General features: G+C 43.9%; 1 protein-coding gene across 5 annotated transcripts in view; it reads right to left on the bottom strand.

Annotated features, from left to right (window-relative positions):
* Positions 1-406: 406 nt before the first annotated feature.
* The window catches only part of dpp6a (dipeptidyl-peptidase 6a), a 1,522,610-nt gene continuing 1,510,180 nt past the window's right edge, over positions 407-12,836 (bottom strand). For all 5 annotated transcript variants that reach the window (XM_073054906.1, XM_073054908.1, XM_073054905.1 and 2 more), the window contains exons 25-26: positions 8,100-8,173; positions 407-4,976 (exon numbers count right to left, since the gene is read on the bottom strand). In XM_073054906.1, coding sequence (XP_072911007.1) covers positions 4,830-4,976; positions 8,100-8,173 — 221 coding nt within the window. In that variant the 3' untranslated portion in view covers positions 407-4,829. The remainder of the gene's footprint in view (positions 4,977-8,099; positions 8,174-12,836) is intronic.

Raw genomic sequence — 12,836 nt, forward strand, 5'->3', positions numbered from 1 at the left:
TCATATCAGATGGAGACACATCTTGTCAGGATCCTCTCAATAGTGCGCCTATAAAATACAGATAAGGTGGGGGGAGCCACATTCTCCCTAGGAAGTGGAGGTGCTGCTGTGTCTTTTTGTTCAGGGTGGTGATAAGGTCATCTGTGATGTTAAATCACAGGAAGTTAGTGCACTTACCTCTCTCTACAAAGGAGCCATGCATTTGCGGGGGGGGGGGGGGGGGTTCATCTGCACCTTCCTGAAGTCCAGCATAATTTCCTTGACCAAAAATAATAATGCCTTGTACTTGGTTAAATTCAATGAGAAAAATTCCATCCCTTGCCAGAAATAAATCGAAAACAGTTCCACAAGTTGACGCTCCATGAAACATTCCTTGCCAAAAATAAATACAAGCCAGTTCGACAAATTGAGGGATCTCAGAAATTAGTATTGTTTATTTAGTAAGTTTGGTAGGAAATGATATCTTCAACTCACTGAGTACAGCGAGACAGTTTAACATACAGAGCATTGGTTAAAATGAAATGTTGAAAGCACTGGTATAAATGCATCTATAGTATAGTTATTGATACTTAGCAAGGATTTACTGTATAACATGTCAATGCGACTGAACTATAAAGTTATAGCACAGGGCTGATCGTCCAATGGCGATGTTAGCAGTTTTGATGGTAACAGCAGAACAGTGATGGATGTTTGTTAGTACTTTGACGGTCTGGCTCCATCTTCCTCTCAGATCCCACACACCTGTGTTCACCACACTGAAGAAACAGTCGGTGTGGTTGATCTCGAATGCCGCTTATGAGAGTGCTGGTAGTTAGGGGTTACTGGGGGAGGGTTAGGCCACCGTCAGCAACTGAGAGGGATTTCTGTACACAGGGAGCGCTAAGGAAAAACAGCAGGTTGTTGAGGCCGAGACTGGTTTAAGAAGTAGCCAGGTGCCTGCTGATCAAAGTAAAATTACAACAATATCTTTATAATCTTCTCAACTGAGAGAGTTTTGAGTTAAAGGTCAAGATTTCAGCTCCTTGTTAGCTGTGCAAAGATGCAAAATTATGCATTTGCTACACCAACGGGCAAAATACTTGTAACGTCCAAGGAGGTAATATTAAAGGAAATGTTTGCATTGTTAATCCTCTGAGCACTAAACAAAAGGGCAAGATTTTGCAGCCCCTTTTCTCAATCTGTTTATTTTTAGAGCATCTATGGAAAAAACTTGAGAACAACCTCAGACCTTGCGTGGGCATACCTTGGGGTGCAAAACTATAGCTTACTGGAAGTGACTGAACTGGTAGATAGGGTAGTGAAAAAGACAACTGCTATGCGGCCTTCATAGGCAGAGGCATTGAATACAATAGAAGAATAGAAGGGCGTCCCTTTTGCACAGCGATAAGGAGGATTTTTTAATAGCCAAAGGGTGGTGAATCTGTGACGTTTATTGCTACAGGTGGCTGTGGAGACGGTCACTGGGTATACTAAAGTGGAGGTTCATACGTTCTTGATTAGTATGGGCATCAAAGAATCTGGGGAGAAGGCAGGAGAATGAGTTTAAGAGGGAGAATAAATCAGCCATGATGGAATGCCCAAGCAGACTCAATGATTTGAATGACTTAATTCTGCTCCAATGTTTCATGGTCTATGAGAGTTGTGATATCATGTTGCAATTGCTTAAAACCTCTTAAAAAGTATTATGAGTAACAGTGGTCACCTCCCCACAGGAAGGAAGTGGTGCAGTAGAAATTGCCTGTAAGAGATTCACCAGGACGTTGCCTGAAGGGTTGTATTTATGAGGCAGCATGGTGGTATAGTGGTTAGCACAATACTTTACAGCACTGTCGACCCAGGTTCAATTCCAGCCACTGCCTGAAAGGAGCTTGGACATTTTCCACGTGACTGCGTGCGTTTCCTCTGGGCGCTCCACAGTCCAGAGACCTACCATTTGGTAGGTTACTTGGTCATTGTAAATTGTCCTGTGATTAGACTGGGGTTGAAATGGGAGATTGTTAGGGCAGTGCAGCTCGACAGGCTGGAAGGGCCTTCTCTGCACTATATCTCAATAAACAAATAGGCTGGGTTCATTTTCACCGAAATGAAGAAGGCCGAGGGGTGACCTTGTAGGTATGTATAAAATCATGAGAGGCATAGATCAGGTCATTTTCCAAGGGCAGAGAAGTCAAGAACCAGAGTGCACAGAATTAAGATGACAGGAGAGATTTGAAAGAGGACTGAGGGGTAAGTTTTTGACATGAGTATTTAGAAAGAGAAGTCTGAGAAGGGAGATAGTTACAGCATTTAAAAGGTGTTTTGGATAGATATTTGGACAGAAAAGGAGTAGGGGCCTAATGGGGTTCACAAAAATTGGCATCACGGTTGGCATGGACGAGTTGGAGCATAAGATGAACTTGTGTGGTGTACGATTCTTCTAAAAGTCACAGTGTATTACAGAATTATTGAAGCATAGTTGTGAAACGTGAGGAAGTTTTGTCTGTTTTCTATAAACACAGTGGCCACTTTATTAGGTACCTCTGCTCGTTAATGCAAACATTGAATCAGACAATCATGTTGCAGCATCTCAATGCATAAAAACGTGCAGATATGATCAAGAGGTTCACCTGTTGCTCAGACCTGCATGGGGAAGAAATGTGACCTTGGTGACTTTGACCGTGGAATGGTTGTTGGTGCTAGATGGGGTGGTCAGGACGAAGGATCTCGGCCCGAAACGTCAACAGCGCTTCTCCTTATAGATGCTGCCTGCCCTGCTGTGTTCCACCAGCATTTTGTGTGTGTTGTTTGAATTTCCAGCATCTGCAGATTTCCTCGTGTTTGCACATTGAACCTTAACGTGGATGGGCTACAGCAGCAGATGATGAAGAACATAGACTGAGTGGCTACTTTATTACATCGCTCCTGTACCTAATAATGTAGCACTGAGTATATTCTCTTTAAAATCGCTTATAAACTTGGCTCATGTAGTCCATCTTGCCAGGTTTTTAAACATTTAATGCCATTCTGTATTTTGCTGCCGCAAATTACCTGTGGAAGCTGGGAGCAATTTTCCTCTCTGTTCTGTTAGTTTAGCTTCAAGAGAGCTGTGAAATGAAGAGAGCATGCAAATAGCTGCAATGCGATTTATAGACGGTGCTCAGAGGATTAAATAGATGCCGCCTGGGAATGGCACTCAGGTTGGTGAAACGGTATGAAGGAGGAGGAAGCAACCCTGAAGCTATAGCGCAAAGAAATAAAACACACCTTTCCATACACAGATGAACTTCAGAAAACTGAAACACGAGTACATCAGGAAACCTGTCATGTTATCATGAACAAATAAGGTGTATCAGAATCGGGTTTATTATCACTGCCATACACTCTGTCCACTTTATTAGGTATGCCTGTGCACCTGCTGGTCAATATAAATATCTAATCAGCCAATCATATGGCAGCAACTCAATGCATAAAAGCATGCAGACATGGTCAAGAGGTTCTGATGTTGTTCAGACCAAACATCATAATGGGGAGGAAATGGGATCTAAGTGACTGTGTGAATGATTGTTGGTGCCAGATGGGGTGCTTAGAGTATCTCCAAAACTGCTGACCTCTTGGGATTTTCACGCTGAGCAGAATTTTGGTTACAGAGAATGACGCGAGAAACAAACAAACAAAAAAATCCACTGAGTGGCACTTTGGTGGGCGAAAATGCGTTGTAAATGAGCGAGGTTAGAAGAGCATGGCCAGATTGTTTCAAACTGACGGGAAAATGACAGTAACTCAACTAACTACGCGTTTCAACAGTGGTGTGCAGAAGAGCATCTCTGAACGCGCGATATATCGAACCTTGGATTGGATGGGCTACGGCAGCAGAAGACCACACCGGGTTCCCAGGTGCATGAAATAAAGTGGCTGCTGAGTGCATGTAGCAGCAGTGCAGTGGAGGTAAGTAGCGGCAAACACTGTGAGTTGCAGCTGGGCTTCACCGTTACTGATAAGACAGGATAAACTGGAGCTGTGATGAAAATGAAGAGAACAGCTATTCTCAAGGAAGGAGGGATGGGCAGTTTAGATCATTCAGGCAATACAGACCCAGGTGGTTCAGAGGTTTGGCATGAGAAGGAGAACCTTTATTACCTGCCAGTATAGGGATGGCCTGACTCTTGAATGGACGGATGACTGCAAATGCCCAAGGTCTGGCCAATTCCTTGAAGATAGGGACCGAGGCAGTGTACAAAAGAAGAGGACCGGCTGGCACAATCAGCCGGGTGATGCATCAGCCTTCAGTTTAGACTCCTGAGGATACCATGGGCTGAATGCGGGAAGGTGAACTCCTGAAATACAAAGGATGGAGGTTCCCCTACAGGTCAAAACGTGTTGTGCTATAAAACCGCTATCACAGTTTGCTTCCCGCCTCATACCATGAATAACAGGACTGTCTGCTGACGTATCGGGTGTTGCTGCCATTGTGGCTGACCTCTAGGTGGATCTGACAGATCATTCACTGACTGGGGGGGGGGGGGGCAACTCTTGCCCCTATCTGACCTGGTACTTGCCGATTCTCCACTCAGCCATCCATCCACTTGCGTCCCATCACATGAGGAAATGACAGAAACTGACACGACCTGTATTTTGTTTTGGTTGGTAGGGAAGGGGGATGTCCGTGACACTGGAACACTCAACACTCCGACTTTGTTCTCATGCTGGAGGCTCTTCCAATGACGAAGCTGTGACATCGTTGAAGCTGCTCTCAGTCTCTGTAACATGCTAACATAACACTGTATTGGAAAATGAAAATCAGTTGTATCTATAAAAGAGATGTCTTGTGCTTGGCACCCAGCTCAAAAAGTTTAATCATCCTCTTCCTCCTCCATTTCTGTTTTTAACGGGGTCTTGTCAGGGACACTGAAGCATTTTCCGAAGAACCGGACAATGGACTTGTGCAGATGCTGTTTGACTGAGGCTTTCTCCATGAAGTGGCCCTCATCTGGGTATATCTGCAACAGTGTAAACAAGAATTGTGGATGAAGAGATGGTAAGCCGAGATGGGTTATATCATTGCCTGCTCCAACTATACACAAAGAACATAATATCAGTATGTTTGTAAATGGAATTGGTTTATTATTGTCACATTCACTGTGCTTCGCTGGAGCAAGGGTGGGGGGGAGGGTTAATATTTTTACTGCTGCTTCTGCATGGGAGGGAGTGGGGCTTTGGGGTTCTGATGTTTCTCTCGTTCATTCTTTGGGGTTTTTTCTGTTCTGTGGATGTCTGAAGAGTAAGAATTTCAGGTTGTAAACAGTATATGTTCTCTGATGTTCAGTTGAATCACTGAACCATAGTATATGAAAAGTTTTTTTTTGAGAGACCATCCAATAGTGGAGGCCAAGTCATTGGTTATATTTAACGCAAGGGATAGGGTCTTGACTTGTCAGGGCATGAATAGTCATGGGGAGAAGGAAGGAGATTAGAGTTGAGAGGGAAATGGATCAGTCATGATGAAATGGTGGAGCAGACTTGATGGGCCTAATGGCCTAATTCTGCTCCTATATCTTGTGGTCATATTTCAACACACCAGTACACTGAGGTAGCACAAGGTAAGAACAATAACAGAATGCAGAATAAAGTGTTACAGTTACAGAGAAAGTGCACTGCAAGAGATTCTGCAGATGCTGGAAATTCAAATTAACACAGCGGGTCAGGCAGCATCTATGGAGAAGAATAATTCCGGATCCCGATGAAGGATCCCAGCCTGAAACTTCAACTCTTAATTCCTCTCCATAGATGCTGCCTGACCTGTTGAGTTCCTCCAGCATCTTGTTTGCAGGTAGGCAATAAGGTATAATCCCATGGTGAGGTAGACTGTGAGGTCAAAACCTCATCTTTTCATCCCAGGTGCCTGTTAAATAGTTTTAAAACTGTAGTGTAGAAATTGTCCTTGGGCCTGGTGGTATGTGCTTTCATGCTTTTGTATCTTCTGCCAGCTGGGACAGGGTAGAAAACAGAATGCCTGGGGTCGATGATGTTTTTGGTTACGTTGGCAACAAGGGCTATAGACATGGGGGAGGGGGCAGAGCTGTGTGCACAACTCCTGAGTTTTTTGAGGTTCTGGACAAAGTAGATGCCTTTATCGAGCTGTGATGTGAACAGATAGGATGCTTACTACGGTGTATTGATAAAAATTGGTGATGGCCAATGTGGACATGTTGAATTCCTGAGGAATTTATGGTGCTGGTGAGCTTACTTGTTGGACCAGGACAGGCTGTTGGTGACGTTTACTCTTGGAAAATTGGAAGTTCACTAATTTGACACAGTTAAAAGTATCCCAAAAGAACATTCAAAAACAACATGCCGCCAGTGGATGTTTTGGTCTGGCTGAGCTAACTTGGCTAAATCAATCAAGGAGCAAAAATTTATCAAGGGAGCTTCAAGACTCAAGGCCGAAGTAGGTGTAAAGAAAATTAGTGTAAACTCAAGTTACGAAGGTCTATCTAAGGAACGTTATGGCTTGAACTCAGCTATGTGGAGGATGGAAGAGAGTCCTACTGAAAAGATTGTGGAACAGCAGAAAAAAAACTTCACCCTTTTATGACTAGGGGATCACTGAGTTATTGAATGGGAGAGCAGCAGAGGTGCTCATTTGGCAGACTGACAGTATCAAACTGCAGCAACAAGAGTCCCACTCCTCCCCTCAGATCTCTACTGATCCTGACGCAAGCCCAACTCAAATCTGGAAGTTAATTTTGACTCCAGTTCCTGATCATGCATTCCACTTGTAGATTGTCTTCATTGGTAAATCATTCAGTCTGAGCCCAGCAGCTCTGGAAAAACCTTTCTCACCATTTAGTCCATGTAAATCTTTGTGGTTCTAAATGCTGCTACCAGATCCTACAAGAATCACAGTGCTATACAGCAAAGGAAACAGTCCCTTTGGCCTGACTTGTTTGTACCGACCAACTTGCCTGAGTTAATCCCATTTATCTGTGCACTGTTTATTCTTCTGCACAGTTGTTGACTGACCTGCTGAATTTTTTCAGCACTCTGTGTTGCCCTGGTTTCTAGCATCTGAATTCTTGTGTTCCTGATTGTCTGTGCAAGGCCCATATCCCACTAAATCTTCCCTCTCCTTGTAACACTGATGCTCTCTGAGACGTGAGGCGAGATATCGGCTTTTATTGGCTGGAAGAAAGAACAAGCAGCAATTGACCACCACACTACATCCTGGAGTCCCCAATCGCCTTTATACCGGGGTCCATGGGAGGAGCCACAGGAGCAGTCAGCGGGGGGTGGGGGGGGCGTGTCCAGACAGGTATATGTAGTTCACCACAAACACGTAGCAAACTGGTCACCTCTTTCATATCTCTATCCCGGTGGTGCTACTATATTCACAAAACCTTAAGTCTAGCTCTCCCATTATTTTCACTTCTGCCTTTCTTTTTTTGCTACTTCAGATAAACCTACCATTCTTTTCATCAATCTGTTGTTTTTATGCTCATTTCTGTATTTACTGTTGTAATTATTATTTCCCAGTTCACTCTTTATTTTGTGAGCTTCACATAAGCAAGAAATTTCATTGCTCCCTCATATATACGACAATAAACTAAACTGAATCTGAATGTTGAAATGTCTTTTAACTTTCATAATTCTACCCACCTGGACTATCTTCTCTGGCAGCTTGTTCAATATACTCACCACATTCCTTTGAAAAGTTGCCCCTCAGATCTCTTTTAAATAATTCCCCTCTCACTTTAAAGTTATGCCCTTGAGTTCTGGACTCCCCGCCCCCCCCCCCCCCCCCCCCCAAGCCTTTTCCACTTCAAGGGGAATAACTCCAGTCTCTGTGACTTCTGTTGTGTTACTGACAAAGTAAACCACAGGCTGGAGAACAGAGGGGTTCAAAGGAATGGATGAAAGTAAACTGTGGGAGTTATGTGAGAGTGAAGGGTGGGATTCATCTTGGAGTAGGTGAAAAGGTCGGCACAACATTGTGGGCTCAGGAGCTGGACTGTTCGATGTTCAAATTCTACCCCAATGGCAGTCTGAGGGGGGAATGGAGTCTCTTTAAAAACAAGCCTTTAAATACAAAGCAGTGATTCTTAAATCATGCAAAGATAAGATACCTGCAAAGAATAGTTAGCCTTTGCATTGATTAAGTGGGTTATTAGGTCTGCCGTATGCTGGAAGTGGACAGTTTCTGAAAAAGAAAGAGAAAACGTTCAGGTAAAAAGGGAAAGATAACTTCAAATGTACGAGAGCTCAAACAGTGGAAAGTAAACAGCATTCAAAGAGAAAACGAGTATCAGGAATGATCTATAAAGTGAAGTGTTTACAGACTAATCAGGAACAAAAGGAGGGAAGAGTCAAGGAAATATCCTCTGTTATAGGTAGGGATCATGAGCTGATCTAAGTGTGTGGGACAGGTCCAGAGCTCAGTGGTCAGGAAGAAGGGAGGTTTGTAGCATGTGCTGAGCCTTGGTGAGCTTGTCTGTTTCAGCTGTAACACACAGGTTGAAACTTTAAAAACTGAAACTTAACAGCTTCAGTTTCCTGCTCCTTTTAAACTCAATAAAATGTATATTTTCCCACTAACAGGTGCAATAAAACTGTTTGGGGGTATTGGAGTACACTCTAGAAAATCTGCTTGTCTGACACACCGAAGTTGCCATACTGTTACTGTCGTATATTGTTCACTGTCTTGTGACTCACCACCACTTGTGTGAATGCAGTAATGGCCTGAAATGTCCCGGTCTCCGCAAACAAACATATTTAAAAAATATATCATCTTAAACAAGTAGTTCATCTTCTGCCCCGTACTCAAAGGAATGACTCGTTCATCTTATGGGGATACACTGAGCGAGCTAGGGCTTTTCTCTTTGGAGTGAAGGAGGATGAGAGGTGACTTGAAAAAGATGTATAAGATGCTTAGAAGCATACAGCGGACAGCCAGAGACTTTTTCCCAGGGTGGAAATGGCTAATATCAGGGGACGTAATTTTAAGGTGTTTGGAGGAAAGTGGAGTGGGGCGCCAGAGGTAGGTCCTTTTACACAGAAAGTGTTGGGTATGTGGAACGCCCTGCCAGGGGTGGTGATAGAAGCAGATATATTAGGGACATTTAAGAGACTCTTTGGAAAATAGACAGCTATGGGGCTGCGAAGGGTTAGACTGATCTTAGAGTACATTAAAAGGTCGGCACAACATTGTGGGCTGAAGGGTCTGTACTGTGCTGTATTGTTCTAGGTTCTCTGTTCTTAATATCCTGTACTCCAGCTTATGCAGCCTAGAGACTCTCGGAGACATTAAGGATCTTGGTCCATTGAGAATGAGGTAAACACTAATCCTATAACACTAATCCTATACCATTTCCTTTAGCTCCTCAAATTCTAGGCATGAGGGATGATTCACATATCAATCTGCACTTGTTTTAAGGAAACCCAAGTAGAGCATGTGTTCTTACTGTATATTAATCCAGTTTTATTCTTTCACTTTCCTATCAACCCTCTCCTGATTCTGCTACCTGTCTACACACTTGGGAGAAATTACAGAATCTCAAATATTGAATTGAATATTGAAAGGCCAAGATAGAGCGGATATGGAGAGTGTTAATGCTCAAACAACAAAGACAAGGCTTTCTTTCATTAAAACAACTTTATCTTTTTCAGTCTCTGTTCAGTTCATGAGGGCCTCCATTTTTATACACAGAATCTCCCCCCCCCCCCCCCCCCACTTTTGCCTCTCATGCACATGCCCCTAACAGGGGAAAGTGCACATTCCAACTTAAATGCTTACACAGTCCAAATCAACAGATCTCAACAGGGAGGATCTTTTGTATAGTGGGGGAGTCGAGGACCAGAGGGCATAGTTTCCGAAAAGAGGGACATCCATTTAGAACAGAAAGGAAGGAAATTTTCTTTAGCCAGAAGGTGGTGAATCTGTGGAATTCATCCGTTCAGGGTAAGTCATTTCGTATATTTAGGTTGATAGGTCTTGATTAATCAAGCTGTCAAAGATTACAGGGAGAAGGCAGGGAAATGGAGTTGAGAGGAATAAAACAAAAACAGCTATAATGGAATGGTGAAGCCAAATGGCCTAATTCTGGTCCTATGTCTTGTGCTGTTATGGTCTTTAAATCGCTTAGATAAGGGAGGAAACAGGAATGCCCATGGAAACCTGACACAATCACCCAGAGACTCCACGTGCACAGCACCTGAGGTCAGGATTGAACTCGAATCTCCACAGCTGTGCGGCTGAAGGACTACTACCCGTGCTATCATGTCATTTCTTCATCTTCCAGCATCAATAGAGCAGCAAAAGCAAGATAATTATTCAGAACTAATTTGCAGAACTTTGGGTTGTAAGGTCGCAAGTACACCCAGTGACCTCATTATTAGGTTCCTCGTGGCCACTGAGTGTATGTTTGTGGTCTTCTGCTGCTGTTGCCCATCCACTTCAAGCTTCGATATGTTGTGTATTCAAAGATGCTCTTCTGCACACACTTTTGTAAAGTGGGATTTAATGAGATTTCTGTCACCTTCCTGTCAGCTTGAACCAGTAGAGTAGGAAGAAACTCTGAAGAAACATTGACCCTATTAAAGAACCTCCAATGGCGCATATAGCAGAGGTGCTTCGTTGCAGCTCCTGCAACTCCAGTTCAATCCTGACTTCTGGTGCTGTCTATGTGGAGTTTGTATGTTCTCCCTGTCACTGTGTAGTTACCTCTAGGTGCTCTGGTGATGCACTGTAGTGCAGTAGTTGGTGCAGTGCTTTCCAGGGTTTGATTGCTGCCACTGTAAGGAGCTTGTACGTTCTCTTCATGACTGTGTGAGTTTTCTCTGGGTGCTCTGGTGATGCACTGTAGTGCAGTAGTTGGTGCAGTGCTTTCCAGGGTTTGATTGCTGCCACTGTAAGGAGCTTGTACGTTCTCTTCATGACTGTGTGAGTTTCCTCTGGGTGCTCTGGTTCCCTCCCACATTACAAAGGTGTGAGGCATGTTCTGCTGGAGCTGAAAGCATGGAGACGCTGGTGGACTGCCCAGCACAATCCTTGCTGATTTGATTCGACACAAATGATGCACTTCACTGTATGTTTGCCAGGTTTCGATGTACGTATGACAAATAAAGTTAACCTGTTATCTCCTTATCTTTATCCACATTGCCAAAGACACACAGATTACTATGGTAATTACCCCCAGTGGTGGGTGGGAGAATCTGGAGGGCATCAGTAGCAATGTGGGGGAGAATGGATCACAGGGTAATTTAATAGAGGATTAAGGTTGCTCTGAAAGCAGGCAGAGACTTGATGGGCTGAATGGTCTCCTTCAGTGGAAAGCTGTAGATGAATGTGGACATCAGGTCTATGCTCTGCTTGATCTCCATTCACCAAATGCATTTCATGTCTTGAAACCTCATTCTTTCCCCAAGATAGTTCTTGAGTTTTGAGCTCAAAAGCCATGAGGCAATGTTGCAGTTTATGTATTAAACACTGGTTGGAGCACACTTGGAATACTTTGCTCAGTTCTAAGCGGCTCATTATAGGAAGGGTACAGAAGCTTTAAAGAGGGTGCAGAGGAGTGTTACCAAAATGCTGCTGGATTGGAGAGTATGCCTTATGAGGAAACGATGAGCAAGCTAGGGCTTTTCCCTTTGGAAAGGTGCATGAGAGGTGACTATATAGAAACATAGAAAATAGGTGCAGGAGTAGGCCATTCAGCCCTTCGAGCCTGCACCACCATTCAGTATGATCATGGCTGATCATCCAACTCAGAACCCTGTACCTGCTTTCTCTTCATACCCCCAATCCCTTTAGCCACAAGGGCCATATCTAACTTCCTCTTAAATATAGCCAATGTACCGGCCTCAACTGTTTCCTGTGGCAGAGAATTCCACAGATTCACCACTCTCTGTGTGAAGAAGTTTTTCCTCATCCCGGTCCTAAAAGGCTTCCCCTTTATCCTTAAACTGTGACCCCTCGTTCTGGACTTCCCCAACATCGGAAACAATCTTCCTGCATCAAGCCTGTCCAATCCCTTTAGAATTTTATACGTTTCAATAAGATCCCCGCTCAATCTTCTAAATTCCAGTGAGTATAAGCCTAGTCGAATCAGTCTTTCTTCATATGAAAGTCCTGCCATCCCAGGAATCAATCTGGTGAACCTTCTCTGTACTCCCTCTATGGCAAGAAAGACCATTTCCTCAGATTAGGGGACCAAAACTGCACATGATATTCTAAGTGCGGTCTCACCAAGGCCTTGTACAACTGCAGTAGAACCTCCCTGCTCCTGTACTCAAATCATCTTGCTATGAATGCCAACATACCATTTGCCTTTTTCACCGCCTGCTATACCTGCATGCCCACCTTCAATGACTGGTGTACAATGACACACAGGTCTCATTGCATTTCCCCTTTTCCTAATTGGCCACCGTTCAGATAATAATCTGTTTTCCTGTTCTTGCAACCAAAGTGGATAAACTCACATTTATCCACATTAAATTGCATCTGCCATGAATTTGCCCACTCACCTAACCTATCCAAGTCACCCTGCATCCTCTTAGCATCCTCCTCACAGCTAACACCGCCGCCCAGCTTCGTGTCCTCCGCAAACTTGGAGATGCTGCATTTAATTCCCTCGTCTAAATCATTAATATATATTGTAAACAACTGGGGTCTCAGCACTGAGCCTTGCGGTACCCCACTAGTCACTGCCTGCCATTCTGAAAAGGTCCCGTTTACTCCCACTCTTTGCTTCCTGTCTGCCAACCAATTCTCTATCCACATCAATACCATACCCCCAATACCGTGTGCGTTAGGTTTGCACACTAATCTCCTGTGTGGGACCTTGTCAAAAGCTTTTTGAAAATCT

This window comes from Hemitrygon akajei, chromosome 8, assembly GCF_048418815.1.
Source record: "Hemitrygon akajei chromosome 8, sHemAka1.3, whole genome shotgun sequence".
NCBI classification, from domain to species: domain Eukaryota; kingdom Metazoa; phylum Chordata; class Chondrichthyes; order Myliobatiformes; family Dasyatidae; genus Hemitrygon; species Hemitrygon akajei.